The 21,882-nt window shown below is 35.1% G+C and overlaps 1 protein-coding gene across 5 annotated transcripts in view; it reads right to left on the reverse strand.

Annotated features, from left to right (window-relative positions):
• ck (myosin-VIIa ck) overlaps nt 1–21,882 on the reverse strand; it is a 324,722-nt gene that overhangs the window by 127,956 nt on the left and 174,884 nt on the right. For all 5 annotated transcript variants that reach the window (XM_069828148.1, XM_069828151.1, XM_069828147.1 and 2 more), the window contains 2 exons: nt 10,052–10,121; nt 2,778–2,891 (listed from right to left, as the gene is read on the reverse strand). In XM_069828148.1, coding sequence (XP_069684249.1) covers nt 2,778–2,891; nt 10,052–10,069 — 132 coding nt within the window. In that variant the 5' untranslated portion in view covers nt 10,070–10,121. The remainder of the gene's footprint in view (nt 1–2,777; nt 2,892–10,051; nt 10,122–21,882) is intronic.

Here is a 21,882-nt window from a genome sequence, read left to right on the forward strand (position 1 = left end):
GTCGATTGCATTTTGCAGCTCTGGTTTCATTATATGTGTTGTGCTTCTGTTTCGAACATCTGTCCAATTATTTATTGTTCACGAGATTGACACCCTTTTTGTATGCATATAACAAAACTCGCCAGTTTGTTCCAAATTTATAATATTAGCATTGTTTTACTTTAAATATGTGGGCACTAAAACCCATTTCTGGCAAGCAACCAACATTGAGTGCACACTGACTGATACCTGGCCCCGGAACAATTTTTCCCTCGAAATTATTCAAATCAATTTTACAGGGAGTTATACTGAAAGCTTGATCTGCATGATACACGTCACTGCCACAATTTAAGTCACACAGAGAAAGTGTGCACTCAATGTTGGTTGCTTGACAGCTGTCAGCCCACTTTGAGGTCTGTGGATATAGAGGGAAAAACTGGATCGGTGTCTGGTAGAGTTCCCGGATAGCTCAGTTGGTAGAGCGTTGGTACGTTAAACCAAAGGTCCCGGGTTCGATACCTGGCCCCGGAACAATTTTTCCCTCAAAATTATTCAAATCAACTTTACAGGGAGTTATACCTGAAAGCTTGATTTGCATCAGGCATACAAGTTAAGAAAAGGAGGGCATTTCTTGATCTTTTTAAATCCGTCCGGACCCCGGACAAAAGCCTAAAAAGGACATGTCCGGACAAAAGAGGGCGTCTGGTCACCCTATATTATGCAAAAATAAGGGGGGAAATGCTCAAAGAAAAGAAAAATACGGGAGCCGGAAGACTGTTCAAAATTAGGGAGAGTTGGCAACCCTACTTGCAAATATGTATTATATTTTAGTAGGTACAATATGCACTATAAAGATGCAATCACAACTAATATAGCCTAATTATAACAGTATATACACAGATAGAACTATCATGCACATTTATCTTATTTCAAGCGTTTGTAATAAGTGATGAAATGGTTATCCCGAGATTTTCTTCAAAGGAACACTTAACTCTGCCTCCGACGAAAGATTTACATAAAGGAACTGCTCTTTCTGTGAATATGCACACATTACTAAAACGGAAGGGGTTAGAGTTGCTAAACGCACGTACGCAATAAGTACTAAAGTAATTAAGATGTTTCTTTCAGTGGGCATTACCATAAAACAAATTGCTATTTCCTAATAAAATATGAGCTTCAAATTGAGGAAAAATCATCGATATTATGCAATTCCTTGTAGAGAAAGAAAAAATATTTTACGATAGTCATACTCATTCAAATCAAGTTCATGTAATATCTTAAATACTTCAATTCCTATTCAATATGATTGGCTTAGCACCAAAATAATCCCGAAATTTAGCTACACTGAATTCTGTATTGTACAGGGCTCCTACAAAAAATCTTTCCGGTTTCGAACACATGTAATTTACGTTCTATGAATCTGAGGTGCATGAAAATAGTACCAATGGATAGAGAAACTAAAAAAAAGTTTAGTTCTTTACCTTAAAGGTGTTCAATGTGTCCTCCCCCCCTTGGTAACACGGCACACATCAAGCCTATAATCAAGTTCCACGTAGGTGCGCGGATTTTTCAACCCCCAGATTCTGAGGTTATGTCTCTTCACCTTACCAGAAAGATGAAAAGTGGCTTCGTCAGAAAACACCACGGAACGAATAAATTCATCATCGTTTTCAATTAAAGTCTGCATACTTATGCAGAAATTTCTTCGTAGCACTTTGTCCTCTGGTTTTAGGGCTTGCAGCAACTGTAGTCGGTACGGATGAAATCGCAACCGCTTGCGAAGTATCTTGCCTTAAAATCAGTGTAACATTTACGGATTGTAGACCCAGTGGGTGGATCTGCACCAAACCTTGTTCGGTAATGCCGTTCCACATTAATAACCCTGTCCACATGAAAATAAAGCTTTTCTGTCCTCTATAGCAGCCGTTTCGCCTCAACAATGAACAAATTTGTTCATATGCGCTACTGTGAGGCAGTGTTACCAACTAAGAAAACAATGTTGTCACAACTAAACTTTTTGAGTTTCTCTTTCCAGTGGTGCTATTTTCATGCATCTCAGATTCATAGAACGTAAATTGCATGCGTTCGAAACCGGAAAGGTATTTTGTACGAGCCCTGTATAAAAAGAATTTACAACCGAATACAGACCATCCACTGATTTGTAAATTCCAATCTTATACTACTAATATTGTTCAGTGCTAGCAGCGTATAGGGAGATTTCCTATTCGCTGGTGCTACTGAGTTACAAGATGACAAAATAGCTTGCTTCATTGACATATTATAGCCAGGGTGCGAATTAACATTTCTGATGAGGGGGGAATAGAATCCTAGATAGAGAATACCAAACATAAAATTATTATTATCCTCATTCGATACGGCTCAATGCTTGGTCGCACTGAGTTGCTTGTCTTGCATTTTGATTATAATAATAATTATATCCATGAGCGGACTTATGATAAAATGTGTAATTCCTAAGTTACTGATTGTTGTCATCTTGCCGGTGATTATAATACATCAACATTATTTTCTTTGCTTACTTTATACTGTACTTTTATAAAGCATACTAGTATTAAAACAATTATATTTTGTGAGGGGGGGGATAGAAGTTATCCCTGGCAGAGATGTTAATATGAATTTTTGAGAGGGGATAACTTTCCAACAGGGGGAAAATCCCCCTCCATCGCCCCGTTAATTCGCACCCTGATTATAGATTACAGATATATTACAGCAACCAAATGACTTATTGCCTGAACAACACACCAATCAATCATTCACTCATATGTAATGATGGGCTTTACCTTTCCATCATCATCTTTGACTTGAATACGCCGTCCTTCAGCTGAAATTACACGTGCTCCAATCGCCACGTCAAATTCACGGCCAGATACAGGTTCAATCCAAATGTAGTCTCCCTGAGTACACAAAAAAAATGATGGTACAACATAACAAGTCCCCAAATAAAAATGGTAAAGTTACAAGAAGAGACAAATAACGAACACCTCTCACCTGAACTTTGAAATATGTTAGTGGTGATTATAGTGACAGTTGCAATTATTATTATTATTATTATTATTATTATTATTATTATTATTATTATTATGGTAAAATGATGGTCGTGATGGTGTATAAATTCGTCGAATCTATGTCTCAGCGAATTGAAGCTGTTTCGAAAGACAATCCTACATGTTTACACTGCTACTAAGTAAAAACCCGATGACAGTGTTAACCAGAAAATATGACAGTAAACGAATCAATAATTACATCCTTGTTATCCCGCAGAATCTTACTCATAAACTATATTAATATAAATTAGTTAGCCTAGACTCTCTTACAAGCTATCTTAAACTAATTTACATTTAAACCCTAAGTAATTTATTAAGTAAATACATGCCAGCTTTATTAATGTGATGTAATGTAACTTCTGTGACAAATTTACAGTTTACATACAATCTTTTCAGTTATTAATCTTCTTAAGGAAGGGTAATCCTCCAATAATGCCGCAAGTAGATCATTCCATTCGTTTACAGTTCGACTGAAAAAAGAAGAATTTACCTACATCCGTTCTTTGTTGCCTACATTTATTTTTAAAATCATGATCGGTCCTCTAACCCAGTGGTTCCCAACCTTTTTTGGCTGACTACACACTTTACCGAACGTTCACGATATCGCGACACATTTCTTTTTTATTAAAGTCGCGACGCTATTATTCCCGGCGTGACTCCTCCTCTTTGCTTACGTCTTAGGAAGTGAAGGCTCTATAAAGTCTAGGTAGGTAGTATCGTCCACCATTTTTGTTCTTTCGTTGCCGAGCTACCATATGAGGAATCTATTTGCCACACCGTTAAACATTATCATGTCGTAACTCCTATGATTATAAATCAAATGCACTGTAATTCAGCAGATAATTGAGCGGCAAATAACGTCTTCGTGTGCTTTCTGCGAACGCCAACGAAAGAGCCAAAATGGCGGGCGATTATATTAAGTATTTACCGAGCCTTAAGAAATGAATAACGTCTTCCACTGCGAATCACAAGATGCACACGTTTAAATGTAGCCGACCTGCAACGCGATTGGCTGCCGGAAATTAGAGCGACGGGACTATAGTAATAATACTAATATATAACTAATAATAACAACCAGTCACAATGACTCTGAAAACAGCAATTCTAAATGTCTTTTTAGTTTATTAGACACCATCGACTGATTTGACAAAACATTTCCGCATATAGGACAATGGGATTTTGTTTATATTCATCTCCACGCCAAGTAAAACCATATTCATCACTATATTTAGGAAACGCAGTACGTTTTTGTGAACCCTGTGGGAATTTTCGTTCACATTATTTCAATTAGCACTGCTGTCATCTAACCCAGAACTCGATTCAGATCTTCTTTTTCGAATTCAAAATTTGTCCATAATAAATTCTAAATAGTGCGACTATTTTATCAAAAGCGCTTTATCACCCGCTCACACGTACTGTATACTGAAACTGACCAATATCTTTATTCTGACGATTCTAAACTCTGTGTATTACTAAGTGGGAAGAGTAAACTAATTACTAAGCATTGTTGCAGGTGTTCACTTTCATTCGAATTATCGCCAGGCAGAATAATTAAACTGAACATTGTTGCAGGTCTTCACACTTCATTGGTAAAGTCTGTCTCAAAATAAAATGTACCATATCAAAGACCTTGTTGTAAATAAAAATGTGTTGTAAAGAGAGTTTCTGGATGGTATAACATTTATTTTTCAATTCCAAAAATCGCGACACACTACATGGTACTGCGCGACACACATATCGGTTGGGAATCCCTGCTCTAATCGACCAGTATGTCTACCCATGCTTTTTGACCTATATATTATTATTTATACGAAGATGTTCTCCTAGTTTTGCTACGTCTGTTTCCAATGATTCCCATTAAAGTTTTATCATGTCATTCCCATGTCCTCTTTTACCTTAATAAATACCCGCCCTACTGAATTCTTTCTAAGGAATTTATACAATATATTCTATAGAATTTAGACTATTATATAGAATATAGGGATGCTAGTTGAGGGGGGAAGTATATCACTGCCCTGCAAACATTTAGTGAAATTAATTCTTTTATATATCTCTGCTATTATAAAAGCTAAATGAACAAATTATTTTGTAATTTTATTATTGCGATGTACAGAAGTAGGCCTACATATGATATTTCCGTGCAGGAATTCTGCGTTATCATATGATGAAGGATCGCTCATTCCGTCGGATCCCGGTCACTTAGTCACTCGTAATGAGCGCACCTCTGCACATTAGTACATGTTTGACATTGTGCCACTCTCACACATCTATGACACAGTGCATGAGAGTTGGCCACAAAAGGGAAATTAAGAGGTGGAGCTAAAACTGAGAGGATTCAATCCGGCATTGGAAATGGAATCCGGTGTGGCTTAGTGGATAGAGCGTCAGCACATAGAGCTGAAAACCCAGGTTCGAATCCCGGTGCCGAAGAGAATTTTTCTCCGCTCCACCAATCCTTCATCATAAATGAACAAAACTTTTCATACATATGCATACATTAAACTTTATAAAACACTATTCAGACTATTAAAATAGCTAATAATTACCTGTAACATAATACGAAATTTGCATATATTTTTTTACAACAGTGAAGCATGTACATAACAAAATATAGGCTATAATTAATTATATGTCTGCATGATTCTTTTGCTGGAATATTTTAAAGACCTACATCAACAACATAGTCTAGGAACTATTACCTATTCCTTAAACAAATTCTTAATCGTTGCCTTTAATATTAAATTTTCTAAAATATTTTATCAACAGTAATCCCACTAGAGCAGCGTTGTCAGACACAGCCTAAACGGAGCGGAGCGCTCCACTATAACTCGTTATGTGCTCCGGTGCTTCCACAGACATAAGTAAGTTCACGCTCCGACTGGACATCTCTAGCACCACAACCGGTTTCAGAGCTTACAACTCTGACACTACTGCACTAGAGGTTTTGATTTATCTAGAGAAAATCAAAACTCGAGTGGGATTTAATTGACTATTACACGATTAGAAGAAAGTATATAAAGATTAGAAGTAACAGAGTACTCCAATACAATAACATATTAATTGACTTACGAAAATACAACTGTCTTCAAATGTATTATTGTACCATCTCAACATTACAAATATTACGCTAGATGCATGCTAGATGGCAGTGGTGTGTTATGATCGTTGCTTACGGTTATGATAATGTGATTTTATCAGGTGTGGCAACTATGGAATCTTCATTGAACTCTGTAGACGGTTACTAGTCAAGAAGGCTTTGTTGATTCAGTTTCGTTTTTATTAAAACATTCGCATTCCACTTCAATCATCCGGATCCCAGTAATCAACGTCACTTGACAGATGATTTTCAATAAATCTTAGTATTAAATAATCTCTGATACGTGACTATCCATAATATCATATAGCAGAAGCTATAACATAACATAAATAATATAAACAAGTGTTAGAAAAGTTTTAATTAGGGATGATGAAATAAACAAGAAAAGTTTTAATTAACGATGATGAAATAAAAAATAAACATGAATAATTTTAAAAGAAACAATTATTGAAAATACAATTTTCAAATTTGAGTGTTTTAGTGGTTGGTGGTCCAGTTAATGTTATATTGGACGTGTGCGTAAAAGAAGTGGAACTCGTTGATGTACATGGTGTATTCCTCAACTTATTCAGGATTTCCGAATGGTGCTCTTCATATTTGTAAATAGGGATTCAGGGAAGATGCATAGCTATGACCAGTGGTCTTTATTAATTCTTATTCTTGAATGTCAATGCTAGTCATATTTGAAACTGCTGTGCATCGACTGGAGTGGTTTGTAATTATATATATATATATATATATATATTTTTTTTTTTTTTGTTTGACGTCCAGACCAGTGTAGTTTGAAATGTTGGCAAACAAAGAAACAAATGCTAGGGACGCGATAAAATCGTGCGATAAGCAGCCATGATTGGTTGAAAGACATCCTTTCGTACCGTTTTATTGGTCAAAAGTATTATGACGGAGTAAAAGTGTAATAGTCAAGAAAAAAAAATATTCCTGAAGGAATAGGTAAAAGATCCTAGACTATGTTGTTGATGTAGGCTAGGTCTTTAGAATATTTCTTTAAAAGAATCATGAAGGTATTTAATTAATTATTGTAGATTTTATTATATAAACGTTTTACGGTTGTAAAAATAATTATGCCATTTTAATATTCTGAATAGTGTTTTATAAAGTGTCATGTATGTATATTGAGAATGAAAAGTTTTGTTCATTTAGCTTCTGTAGTAGCTGAGCTACGAAAAAATTAATTTCACTAAATTTTTGCAGGCCAATGGTGTACCTGCCCCCTTAAGTGTTCCTAATATTGTAATAAACTAATAAGTAATAACCAGACCGCGGAACTTCATGCAATTGCATGTTTTTCCTGATTTGGCATATTGAAAAAGTGAAAATGGATCATTTCCGATCCAATGAAGCCAATTTTATTTTGCATAAATGCATATTTCCAGAGTTTTCCCCTTTAATTGCATGTTTACTTTTATTTTGCATATTCAAATGTATATTACATTAACATCTTTCCCCATTTTTTCCAGATTGGTTATCTAATTTCACAATTTTCTCCTTGATAAAAATAAGAATTTTCTCTGGGATAAAATATGAATAATTTCCAAGAAATATAAAACCAACGTTGAGGTCATGAAATTGCTACGGCGACATTAGATATTTCTGATATTGCGCTCTGATTTCGCAAAACCAAAACCGAAAGTATTTAAACACCTGCGACAATGAAGTCACGTATTGTTGACGTCATGAAATTGCTGCGGCAATGGATATTGCTAGTGCACTCTGATTTCATAGAACCAAAACTGAAAGTACTTAAACACCTGCAACAATGAAGTCACGTGGATTGTAAATTTTCATTTCAACAAGAGGCAGTTTAACCACCGACGAGTTTTACTGCACAATCCTGCGACAAACTAGCGCATGATTGATCTGCTTACAAGTTTAACCTTCTCCTATCTCATTAAATAAATAAATAAATAAATGTTTACATGATATCTTATTTGTATCATTGGTATGCAAGCTGCTTGAAGTTTGCTGCCTAATTGAAAGAAAAGCATGTCCTACCGACATTCTTAACGTGGAATGTTTACAGTAAGTGGGCACCTATTTCGTGAAAATGTCCGTTACTATTATTTTTTCTCGTCTACGAGCATCTTGTGCCTTCGTGAGAGAGCTCCAATACAATCTGCAATATATCATTATTGGAGAAATAAATTAAACGTTTCACGCAAAAAGACGAAGGAAGCTTATGGGATTAGGTACAGCTTACAGCAGTAACATTTTGGAAATATTCAACATTTTTTCCCTCCATTACTGTATCTACTACAATAATGAAAATAAATAAAAAACACTGTCCTTCTGCTATACGATAAACATATTTTTACGATTTAAAAAGTTATTTATATATATATTTTTTAATTCAAAATGATAGCAGTTAACTGTGCAGTGATAAAGCATTTCCCTCATAACTAAAAAAACTAGCCAACATTCTGTGATTAAATTTCCTGTGTGTATTTATGCATGTCGTATCTACAATATAATGCAGAATCACTTCTCTACCTTTGCTAGATAGTCTCATAAAAAATAAATGCATTTTAAAAAATGGTCAAATATCAGTCTTTTTTTCTAACGCAAAATAAAAAAAAAATTATTTATTAAGGAATGTAGTTGAAAGAGCATGATAGTGATGAGTTTCAGCAATGAAATAAAAGAGAGAGAACATGAAATAGTTAACAAGTTTGAGTCATGAAGGAAACGCTTCATCACTGCACAATGAACTGCCACCATTTTGAATTTTGAAAAAGAAATATATATATATATATATATATATATATATATATATATATATATATATATACATATATATAATTATTAAATCGTAAAAATATTTTATAGCAAAAGGACAGTGTTTTACATATACCAATTTTCATTACTGTACAAAATACAGTAATGGGGAAAAAAAAGTTGAATATTTCCAAAAATTTTACTGTTGTAAGCTGTACCTAACCCCTTAAAAATATTGGAAAGTTAAAATATGAAGTCAAATATTTATGTACAATTAGTAATTAGTATATTTAAAGGCCTAATTGGACTTAATAAAAATGACTTGATGACAATTATTATTTTACATTATATTTATATATTTAATTATCAAACTAAATAAGCCACAAATGTATTTTTTATGGTATGTACTTTAATTTTTAGCGCATATTTCAATAGTTTTTACTGCGTAGTTGCATGCATATTTTCTGTTTTTTTTTTTAGTGCATAAAGTTCCGCGACCTAGTAATGATGATGATGATGATGATGATGATGATGATAATAATAATAATAATGAAGTTAAATTAAGCAAATAATTGAGTGGAAGTTTTCTCCTTGATATTAATAAAAATTCTTACAATATGGCCCCTTCAATTAAAATAAATATAATACAAATTTTCCCGAAAAAAAAAACGACTATTCTACTTAAATTTGTAACTTGCCACCTTGAGTCTTCATGCTGAATACTAGAGTTTGCTGTAGATATAATAGATCCATACAATAATAAGTTACCGTATATTCGAATTTTTATAAAATTTGAATTGATATTTAATAAAATAATACTAGAAGCAAATAATGACCAATACATTTCAGTCGTGTATTGTATGTTTTGTGTCAATAAATTTAAAAAAAATATGTGAAACATGTCCCTTTCGGTGTAGAGCGTGATAATTTTTTATTGTGGTACGAAGAATACTAAAAATAAAGAAACTTAAAAAATAATGACACTGGCGCAGAACTACGTACTCAATTTATGAGAAACTAATGACGAGGACGGAAAATGAATACTATGGTTTCAGCACAAATATTCAATATTAATGCATACTGAAAGTTCACTGGCACAACAAATGCCAGGCCATTCAACTCCCACTCAACTGCGAAGTTAGCATAATTAAAAAACGTTTAGGCTGCAATATATACGAACCCTTGTGACGATCACCATAGCTCACAGCATTCATGCAGTGTCTGGATGCGAGCAGCCACTCTGACCTCTCCTGTAACAAAAGAAATCTCAGTTAGATAAGCATGGTTTATTAAACACAAAACATTTTAATACGTTTTCCACAAGTGTGACTACTGTACACTGAATTATTATGTAACCGAATCTTTTTCATGAATGTAAAAATCAGCATGTAAGGTGGTATACAATAATGATGATGAACCACCACTATCAGCACCACCACACCCACGTATTACTACTACTACTAAAATAATAATAATAATAATAATAATAATAATAATAATAATAATAATAATAATAATAATAATAACAATAATAATGCCGATAATAATAACAATAATAATAACAATGTCTGGGTTATTTGTCCTAATTCGTGTGAGAACTCAGGGCCTGGTTTACAATTTCAGAGACCCGGAGCTTAATTTTCTTTATAAAGCTCCTTCTTTTCATATATGATAACTAGGCCTATCTTATTTTATTAAATTCTGTCACCTATCTCATTTCACCATGTATTTATTTCACAGACGTTTTTATTAATTCTCTATTTTGAAGAGATGGATTAAAAATACAGCGGTCCCATAAGGTATCAGTAATTATTACGTGTGACCACAAGATAGGTCAGAGCTGATTGCATTGGTTGAAGTACCGGTACTATCCCTTGTTTCCTCTAGTACAGTAATTCAGGAGTTTGAAAGCAATGTTCATTTTTCCTAAATTATGGCTTAGGCTTATACCTTGGCCCTCCACAATTTAGTAGCTGTGGAAGATTGTTGTCTCTATATATGCCAAAATCTTCATTAGTCTGCATTAAAATATTCAGGGATGCTAGAAACCAAAGTTTGACACTTTCTTTGAATATCAGCATCATTTAGCCAGATATCAGACAGTGCTTAAATGAGTCCATGTTTTGTTAGTTTTTTAGTGGGTTATTTTACGACGCTTTATCAACATCTTCGGTTATTTAGCGTCTGAATGAGATGAAGGTGATAATGCCGGTGAAATGAGTCCAGGATCCAGCATCGAAAGTTACCCAGCATTTGCTCATATTGGGTTGAGGGAAAACCCCAGATAAAACCTCAACCAGGTAACTTGCCCCGAATCGAACCCGAGCCACTTGGTTTCGCGGCCAGTCGCGCTGACCGTTACTCCACAGGTGTGGACTCCATGTTTTGTTGTAAGCCTCTTTTTGTTCACTTTCTTCTTCATTATAGATCACAGATTTTCAATTTCGTTCATATCCGGTCTTCTTGCAGGCCATGGGAGAATATCTTCTGCAGTAAATAATTAAAACACCAGTAGTACCAACATAGCCGGAAAAATATACTTAACCATTGGAAAAATATACCAGAAAATATAAAAAATCATATGTACAACAATAGAGATTCTGTGAATTATACTGATAGTTGGTATGACAAATTATATTATGTTTCCAAAAAAACGTTTTAGTCTAATAATTTGTCCACGTCTGTAATAATAATAATAATAATAATAATAATAATAATAATAATAATAATAATAATAATAATAATAATGTCAGAGGCGGGGCAGGCTTACTCGAGTGTATTTCAATGTTATGTGTTTTATTTATTTATGTCTATAACAGGGCAAAGCCCCAATTACAATAGGTAGTACAGATATTTGTTTAAAAAAGAATTGCATATAGCATGAAAAAAGAGATAAAACAGATACAAATGCAAGATACAAGTGTAATAATTACAAATTAAAAATTAAAAATGAAAAAAAAAAATAAAACAAATAGATACTACCTAAATAAAAGACACAGATATAGATATAAATGAAAAATTCCAAATAAAAGTAAATGAAAAATAGTTAAGTATAGATATCATAGGCAAAAATGTAAAATGTAGCTATAATTGGCAAATTACAGAGTAAATATAACACTATGTTAATAAATTCAATATACAGTATTATATAGTAGGCCTTATAGGCTTAATTTATTTATTTAAGAAATTCACTACTACAAAACATGTGTTCCAATTAGTAGGATATCTGATTATAACTATAACCAACATGCAACTAGAAGTTAACATATCATGAAACTATTGCTGCATATATTTCATATATCGTTCTTTGTAACATAAGATACACATTTAAATATTTAAGCATGATAAAATACGAATCAGCTCTAATAATTCTTAACAGTACTTAAATCATTGACATCAAGTAATGCTTTACGTAACTTTTTCTTGTACATATTGTACGATAACGAAAAATCTAAATCCTGTTTATTTGATAGATGATTGTAAGTTTGAAGCATTAATAAAAGTGGAGACATTTTATGAGATTGTGTTTTTATGTCTGTAAATAAAAGAGAGATCGCTTTCTCAAATTTGATTTACCAATATTGAAACTAATTAGCTGTAGACGATCAGGGTTGTCTATTAAACCATTTATGGTTTTGAACAAATACATTTGTTGTGCTCTTATCCTGCGACTACTGAGAGATGGTACATTAAATTCAACCAGCATGGATATGGTTCTGTAGATATTTATTCATGTATCAATAATTATCCAATTGTTGGGTTAAAAATATCCTCCCGTCCTACTTTAGCATTGAAATCCCCCAATAAAACTTTCATGTGATATCTAGGTAACTGATCAAAAGTGTGTTCCAATTCCTCATAGAAGCTATCCTTTATATGGTCGTCTTTCTCTTCTGTAGGGGCGTGAGCATGTATAACTACGATATCGCACCATCTACCCTTAAGTACTAAATACGATAACCTGTCGAGTAATTAAAATGTGTCTTAGTGAAACTTACAGCAGAGTCCGTATAGGCCAGTTTATACCTGATGCTTTTCCAATTCACTGCGGGCTAAAGCAGGGAGATGCACTATCACCTTTACTTTTTAACTTCGCTCTAGAATATGCCATTAGGAAAGTTCAGGATAACACAGAGGGTTTGGAATTGAACGGGTTACATCTTGTCTATGCGGATGACGTGAATATGTTAGGAGAAAATCCACAAACGATTAGAGGAAAGGCGGAAATTCTAGTTGAAGCAAGTAAAACGATTGGGTTGGAAGTAAATCCCGAAAAGACTTAAGTATATGATTATGTCTCGTGACCAGAATATTGTACGAAATGGAACTATAAAAATTGGAGATTTATCCTTCGAAGAGGTGGAAAAATTCAAATATCTTGGAGCAACAGTAACAAACATAAATGACAGTCTGGAGGAAATTAAACGCACAATAAATATGGGAAATGCCTGTTATTATTCGGCTGAGAAGCTTTTGTCATCTAGTCTTCTGTCAAAAAATCTGAAAGTTAGAATTTATAAAACAGTTATATTACCGGTTGTTCTGTATGGTTGTGAAACTTGGACTCTCACTTTGAGAGAGGAACATAGATTAAGGGTGTTTGAGAATAAGGTTCTTAGGAAAATATTTGGGGCTAAGAGGGATGAAGTTACAGGAGAATGGAGAAAGTTACACAACACAGAGCTGCACGCATTGTATACTTCACCTGACATAATTAGGACCATAAAATCCAGACGTTTGAGATGGGCACGACATGTAGCACGTATGGGCGAATCCAGAAATGCATATAGAGTGTTAGTTGGGAGGCCGGAGGGCAAAAGACCTTTGGGGAGGCCGAGATGTAGATGGGAAGATAATATTAAAATGGATTTGAGGGAGGTAGGATATGATGGTAGAGACTGGATTAATCTTGCTCAGGATAGGGACCAATGGCGGGCTTATGTGAGGGTGGCAATGAACCTCCGGGTTCCTTAAAAGCCAGTAAGTAAGTACCAATAATTTTAATGTGTATTAAGTATATAATTATATATACACATGCTAGAATCCTTGATATAGAAGATACATAACTGATACTCTCATTTCTGTTCATTTCAGCAAATATCAAACTGTATTACTACCACGACTCAAACTGATAATTTTAGGAGTTACCTGACTGTAGCCTATTCATCCTCTCATTGTGGGTCTCGCATGTCCATAGTGATTTACATACAGTATCTGAATTGTTCGGCGAAGCAAACGCCCTCTCTTGTTGCATTCAGGACGAGAGGAAAAAAGTGGGGCACATGTCCATATCGGAAGTTGACACTCCTCCCTGCCGCTTGTTTATTTCATGCATGGCTAAGTACACTTCTCAGAGCCGGCAGTATATTTGCGCCTTTATTGACTCTCGGTCAGTTGAAAGATTTGAGAACAGGACGGCTTTTAGCTTCACGCCCACATGCCCAGTAGCTGACACGAATTTGACTGCAGAGTTTTTACAGTGAACTTCCCTGTCTTTGGATAAAGCAAGGCCGGGATCGTGAATTTACTTCGCAATTTGATGTGGGAGGAAGGAGAAGTCTAATAATTGATCATTCCAACCGGACTGACAGCTTCAGAATTTTTACAGTGATTTACTTTTCTGAACTTTGTCAAAGAAATTATTTTTTTCTCGGAAAGATAGACGAGCTAATGCCACTCCCTAAAAAATGAATCATGATTTTATGTCAAATTAAATAATTGAATCATTCTTGTTGAAAGGAACTAAGTCCACAATTTTGTCAATTTTACTTTTTTATTGATTCGTAATATAAAAAACATGCTGCATCTTTTGGTGTTGGAACGAACTAATTACTCATATTCCTTGAGCTTTATTTGAGGTGGTCAGTCTTCTCTTTCTGTGTTGAAAGGAACTAATTCCTTTAGTTAGTCTTTTCAACAAGGAACTACGAAAGTTCCAGGTTGGCGGTCCTGTGATAACAGCATTTCTGCCTGCAATATCTCGCGAGTTTTATGAGTCTGTACAGACTGACTTTTGATTGTTAGCAGTTTGACACATTAAATGTTCAATTTTGATTATTCTGGACTTAATAAAAGATCAGGAGTGAAAGGGTTGCATATACAAACTACGGGGGTAAAGCAATGCCCAAGTTGTTGAAACTACCAACCTTAATAACAGTTGTAATATAAAGGGTGCGGCAAAACATCCTCCCTAATTTAAAATTTAAATAAAGAACAAATGGATCAAAACAAGGAAAGTGTATTAATATGAACTGTATCTAAACAGTGGGAAATTTAGATTTACATGTGTTGCCATAGAGATATCAAATGACATGCGCAAAACAACAAGAATTGAATAGGACATTGAATACACGGAACTGACATTCAATTAGTGCAAATTGTAATCTGTAACGAATTTCAACTATCCCGTGGACGGGTGAAGAACGTGCTTACGCTGTGGTATCATTTCTGGTAAGTGGTAATTCCGTTGTCGCTGCTCAGATGTTTCCCGGACGCTTAATTTCTTCACGTGGCGACGTCCCCTGGCCAGCACGATCACCAGACCTTGCACCCTGCGATTTTTTTTCTATAGGGGCATCTTAAGGCTGAGATGTTCACACATCGGCCGAAGGTTTTGCCAGACCTAAGAATTGCAATACAGGAAGAAACTGGTCTTATTCCTCAAGAAATGCTAGTTAGAGTGATTCAGAATTTCCGAAGTCGCATTCAACAATGTGAAGGACACCACTTGAGAGACACGTTAAAAAAATGAAAAATTCCCATTCATATTAATAATGTTTCCTTATTTTGATCCATCTGTTTTTTTATTTAAACTTTAAATTAGGGAGGATGTTTTGCCGCACTCTTTATATGTACATGTACCAGAAAAAAGCCAAAAAAGAGTCCAATGAAGTATGTGCTTTCATTCTGAACTACCTCACTAATGAAGTAAACCACTGTGTTAAGAAACTTCGTTTTAACTCAGATGGATGCCCAGCTCAGAACAAACCACTCACTCACTGTTGTATGAATTTAGTTGAAATTTTGGAAATCATTCACCGATTCTCTGTCAGAGTGCATTCCTTCTTAAACTGTGATAGGGATTTTAGAGTCTTCAAGAAAGCAGTTCAGTGATGTGACAGCGTCTATACTTACAAGGAATACTGCAGCATCATTGCTTTCATCGCTAGCGCAAAAAGCAATGTCACTGTTGTAATGGTAACAGCGAATGACATTTATGGTGTAAATAAGTGGTGGCCAAAATTTTACAAAAAGACCATTCTTAGTGATGAACATTATTTTATCTAGTCTGTGAAAACAATATTGACTTTACTACGCCATGCAAGTAACATGTTTCATAGTTGTTTTTTCTTAAGAAATGTATTAGAGATTATTTAATAAATGCACAATTTGTTCTTAGAAGTTAATAAAGTTTACATTCTTGTATACAGAGCATTTCCGTGTTGAAAGGAATCAAGTCCAATGACGTGTTTTATAAATTACAAAGATTCTAATGATTCTACGAATATTTGTATGGGCATAAACTAATTTTGTGTGCATATATTATATATATATTGGTTTAATCTTCGACAGATCACTCACAAAGCTGTTTTATTCGATTATCTCAAAACTTTAAAAAGTAAACTTAGTTCCTTTCGACAATATAATCGATTAAATTTAAAACTACTTTATTTCAGGGCCCAGTTTTTTTAGAAATCCAGCAGAGTATATTCTCCAACATAGCGACACCATTCGTTGTTTTGACTTTAAAGATATTGCGAATGATCCCTCAACAGTTCCTTCGTATTTGCCATCCACTTTTACGAAGGGGAAGAATCCTATTCACTAAAAAGAGGCGAAATATGCATGCACGTATCTCCTTGAAAACTAGGATACATGCCAATAAAATTATATTGTTGAAGCTATATTCTGTGCCATTTTCATATTTCTAAACCTTATAATCACTATGATGTGGAACTCCACCAACACATGGGCCACAAATTCCTATATACAGTGTAACTCATTGTTTCTTGTTCACATTAACACTTGTTTAAAACTTGAAGCTTTCTTAGTTGAAACGTTAGAAGTGTTATAATTTTAAAGAGGTTATGACCTTTGTCATAAGGTACATAACCTCTTTAAAATTATAACACTTCTAATGTTTCAATTAATAAAGTTTCACAGTATAACTATCACATGGTATCCACACTTGTGGAGTAACGGTTAGAGCGTCTGACCGCGAAACCAAGTGGCCCGGGTTCGAATCCCGGTCGGGGCAAGTTACCTGGTTGAGGTTTTTCCGGGGTTTTTCCTCAACCCAATTTGAGCAAATGCTGGGTAATTTTCGGTGCTGGACTCCGGACTCATTTCACCGGCATTACCACCTTCATCTCATTGAGACGCTAAATAACCTAAGATGTTGGTACAACGTCGTAAAATAATCTATTTAAAACACTTGGTTGCACTGAGTTGCTTGTCTTGCATCTTTATCATAATAATAATTATATCCCTGAGCAGACATAAGATAAGATTTGAAGAGTTCGCGGGAAAAACGATGAATGTCACAGTTTTGTTAAGGTTTATGTCATTATCTAATTCAATGGTTCACTGCGAAATTTAATGTTGTTCTTATGAAAAATGGTAAAAAGGAGAATTATCACCACGAATACAGTAATCCTTTCCTTTATTTTCTATAGAAACAGCACTACATCTTGCAGTTATAGACTCAATTAGATCATTATCTAATCCTTAACAGAAATGTGACATTCATCGTTTTTCCCGCGAACTCTTCATTCGTAATTCCTAAGTTATTGATTGTTGTCAGCTTGCCGGTGATAATAATACATCAATATTATTTTCTTTGCTTTCTTTCTTTATACTGTACTTCATAAAGTATACTCGAATTAAAACAATTATATTTTGTGAGGGGTTTGTCCACTTGTTTTCTTTCAAGATCGATGATTCTATAATTATTTTATCAGCCATTAGATAAATAAATAAATAAATAAATAAATAAACATATATATATATATATATATATATATATATATTTTGTGAGGAAGGATAGAAATTATCTCTGGCAGGGATGTTAATATGAATTTATGAGAGGGGGATAACTTTTCAACAGGGAGGGAAATCCCCCCCCCAATCCTCTCCGTTAATTTTTTATTGGGTTATTTTACGACGTTGTATCAACATCCAGGTTATTTAGCGTCTGAATGAAATGAAGGTGATAATGCCGGTGAAATGAGTCCGGGGTCCAGCACCGAAAGTTACCCAGCATTTGCTTGTATTGGATTGAGGGAAAACCCAGGAAAAAACCTCAACCAGGTAACTTGCCCCGACCGGGATTCGAACCCGGGCCACCTAGTTTCGCGGCCAGACGCGCTGACCGTTACTCCACAGGTGTGGACTCCTCTCCGTTAATTCGCACCCTGTAAAGGAATGACAATTTCCGAATTTTTATATTAATTGGTGTGTACATAAATAGGCTACTTCATGGTCATAACCGACGTCACCTCAGTGGTAATTAATTCCGTCGTTATCATCAACAGCACCGTGTCCGGTTTCTGAAAACGCCCTGCTGGTAAGGACCGATTGTATTATTGGACTTTTTCTAGAAGTGGCCGATAATTTTTGCCTTGACGGGTTCTCAGTCATAACTTACATACGGCTCTTTCACGTGCTGTGAATCTACGACGGGACCCTTAATTTTACTTCCCCTACGGAGGATTTTACCGCTCTCGTCGGATTTGAATTAAGACCCAGCAGGGTAACCGTTAGAACAGAGATACATACTGCGACATGTCATACGAAACAAGACTGAAATAAGTTCTCTAAATATTTCAACTGCAACTTTAATTTCATTACAGTTTCACTTTTGTGTACCACTATACTGCTGCAGCGTAGAATCCGTAGCTTATTTATTTATTTACTTATTTATTTATTCATTTATTTACTTACTTGTTTAGTCACTTATTTATTATTAGCGAAGTTTAAACTTACTTACTTACAAATGGCTTTTAAGGAACCCGCAGGTTCATTGCAGCCCTCACATAAGCCCGCCATTGGTCCCTATCCTGTGCAAGATTAATCCAGTCTCTATCATCATATCCCACCTCACTCAAATCCATTTTAATATTATCCTCCCATCTACATCTCGGCCTCCCCAAAGGTCTTTTTCCCTCCGGTCTCCCAACTAACACTCTATAGCATTTCTGGATTCGCCCATACGTTCTACATGCTCTGTCCGTCTCAAAGTCTGAATTTAATGCTCCTAATTATACCAGGTGAAGAATACAATGCGTGCAGTTCTGTGTTGTGTAACTTTCTCCATTCTCCTGTAACTTCATCCCTCTTAGCCCCAAATATTTTCCTAAGAACTTTATTCTCAAACACCCTGAATCTCTGTTCCTCTCTCAAAGTGAGAGTCCAAGTTTCACAACCATACAGAACAACCGGTAATATAACTATTTTATAAATTCTAACTTTCAGGTTTTTTGACAGCAGACTAGATGACAAAAGCTTCTCAACAGGCATTTCCCATATTTATTCTGCGTTTAATTTCCTCCCGAGTGTCATTTATATTTGTTACTGTTGCTCCAAGTTTTTTGAAATTTTTCACCTCTTCGAAGGATAAATCTCCAATTTTTATGTTTTCATTTCGTACAATATTCTGGTCACGAGACATAATCATATGCTTTGTCTTTTCGGGATTTACTTCCAAACCTATCTCTTTACTTGCTTCAAGTAAAATTTCCGTGTTTTCCCCAATCGTTTGTGGATTATTTCCTAACATATTCACGTCATCCACATAGACAAGAAGGTGATATAACCAGTTCAATTCCAAACCCTGCCTGTTATCCTGAACTTTCCTAATGTTATATTCTAGAGCGAAGTTAAAAAGTAAAGGTGATGGTGCATCTCCCTGCTCTAGGCCGCAGCGAATTGGAAAAGCATCAGATAGAAACTGGCCTAAACGGACTCTGCTGTATGTTTCACTGAGACACATTTTAATTAATTGAACTAGTTTCTTGAGAATACCAAATTCAATAAGAAGTTTAAAAATGTTGTTAAATATCGTTACGTTTGTAAAAGAGGTTATGTTATGATATTAAACTACTGGCAGTTTTACAAGTACATCATGAAGATACTTATTGAAGTCAGAAGAGAAACATGAGCATAAGAAAAAGCCTCGTATAAACTATTACAGTTCTAAAATTACTTCCTCGTTCTGATAACTCTTACCGGTACATACTGACCTATTATTGGTGAAACAATAATCTGCAACTCGTTCTTACTGCATGATGGAATGTTACGTGAAAGAGTCGGCATGTTTTTAACGAGTGCTCTTGTAATATTCTCTTATCTGTTTTTCGAGAGATTTCGAAACAATGCCAGCTGCAGCCGCTATTGCATGCAGTTTGTTCAGGAACAATAATTTATGGTCGAACCGGTGTAATCTAACCTTCGTCATGCTGGAAATATGAGCTCTGAATGAATCATTCACGTGGCCGCGGTGGCGCTCCAGTTGCGAATCTATCCAGTTAGCAGCAGCATAGTCGGAGAGAGAACAGTTTCCTTGGGGGGGGGGGGGCAAAGCAAAACCATAGAATCCCGATATAACGAGATTATGGGGGACATCACTTATATCCCCCCCCCCGTTATAGCTTGATCTTGGTACAGTATATCGGAATATGATCATTTAATAAAGGTATTGTAAAATAAAGTAAAATTGTAACAAAATATGCAGAGAACTTCGTTTTTTTTTTCTTTTGTACGGAGGAGGGACCCGAAGGCTTGCACTGCAGCCTGAGGCTTATTGTGCTTACCACTCCTATTCTGTGAATGATTGGGTAGCCGAACAGTTGCGCTCTTGTACAAGTACAACATGCTGCACCATGAACTTAACCCGGGCTTTTGTATGAAATGTGAATTAATGATTGCGAAATGAGTCCGAGGTCCAACACTGAAAATCAGGGCTGCCGACAGGATTTATGGGCCACTGTGCAATATTGTGCTCGGGCCCCGTTGAAAAAAAAAAGGTAAAAGTGACAAGTTACCAATTATTTTGACGATAATAATTATTTGCAAAATAAATAAAAGATAACCCCATACACAGATATGAATCTAAAAATATACACTTTTGTTACATTGAAAAAGTTTAGCAAAACTTCATATTAGCACAATATATTAGCCTACGCTTCTTTTTCAGTAGGGCCTACATAGTATGTTTCGTGACGAAACTTTTGTCTTTTCGTTGTAGTTTGTTTCGTTTCGTTTTCATAAAACACTATTCTTAAACACCTGTAATTTCTGACTTGCAGGCCAACATCAACAAACAATTTTCCTTGACTTCACTGAAGCAAAATCATCAACTCATCAAAATTTAAAGACTTAGCAACATCGCTCACCAGACTAAGGAGGCCAAGATTACTCCGTCTTTCTCGACACATTGTTACTCTGAATACATTTTTATTTCCTTTATTTTGTTTCAAGTTGGTGTGAAATTGAGTGTTGCTTGTGAAGGTGCAGAAAATAAACCAATCTCAAGCCCTGTCAAAAATGAAGGCAGTTCATGCTTAGAAGTGAATACTGATGGTTGTGGCTGTTTAGAAAAAAATTCTGATAACAGTAGTATTGAATCAGAACAAACAAACAATAGAAAAATGATGTGTTAGTATGTGCAAGTGAAACAAATCAGTCACTGTACTGTTTTCCCTGATTTGTTTCACTCCACACTAGCCAGTCTCTGGGAATACATTCTCCATTCTTGAGTTTTGAAAATACTGTAATACTGTTTTTGGAAAGGCTTTTGTTTTCGAACAACACATTCAATGACACAATTTGTCTGTTACTTTTTAGTTTTCCAACATAACTCAATTTCACACTAACTTCAAACAAAGTTCTACTCCCTTTCTTAATATCTTCCAATTTTCTGTCTCTCCTTGCGCTTCTCAGCTCCCGACTTACGCTTCTACTTGTCCATTGTCCACTGGTAACACTAATGAACAGAATTTACTAGAAAAACGA

The sequence above is a fragment of the Periplaneta americana genome, chromosome 6 (genome assembly GCF_040183065.1).
Source record: "Periplaneta americana isolate PAMFEO1 chromosome 6, P.americana_PAMFEO1_priV1, whole genome shotgun sequence".
NCBI classification, from domain to species: Eukaryota; Metazoa; Arthropoda; class Insecta; order Blattodea; family Blattidae; genus Periplaneta; species Periplaneta americana.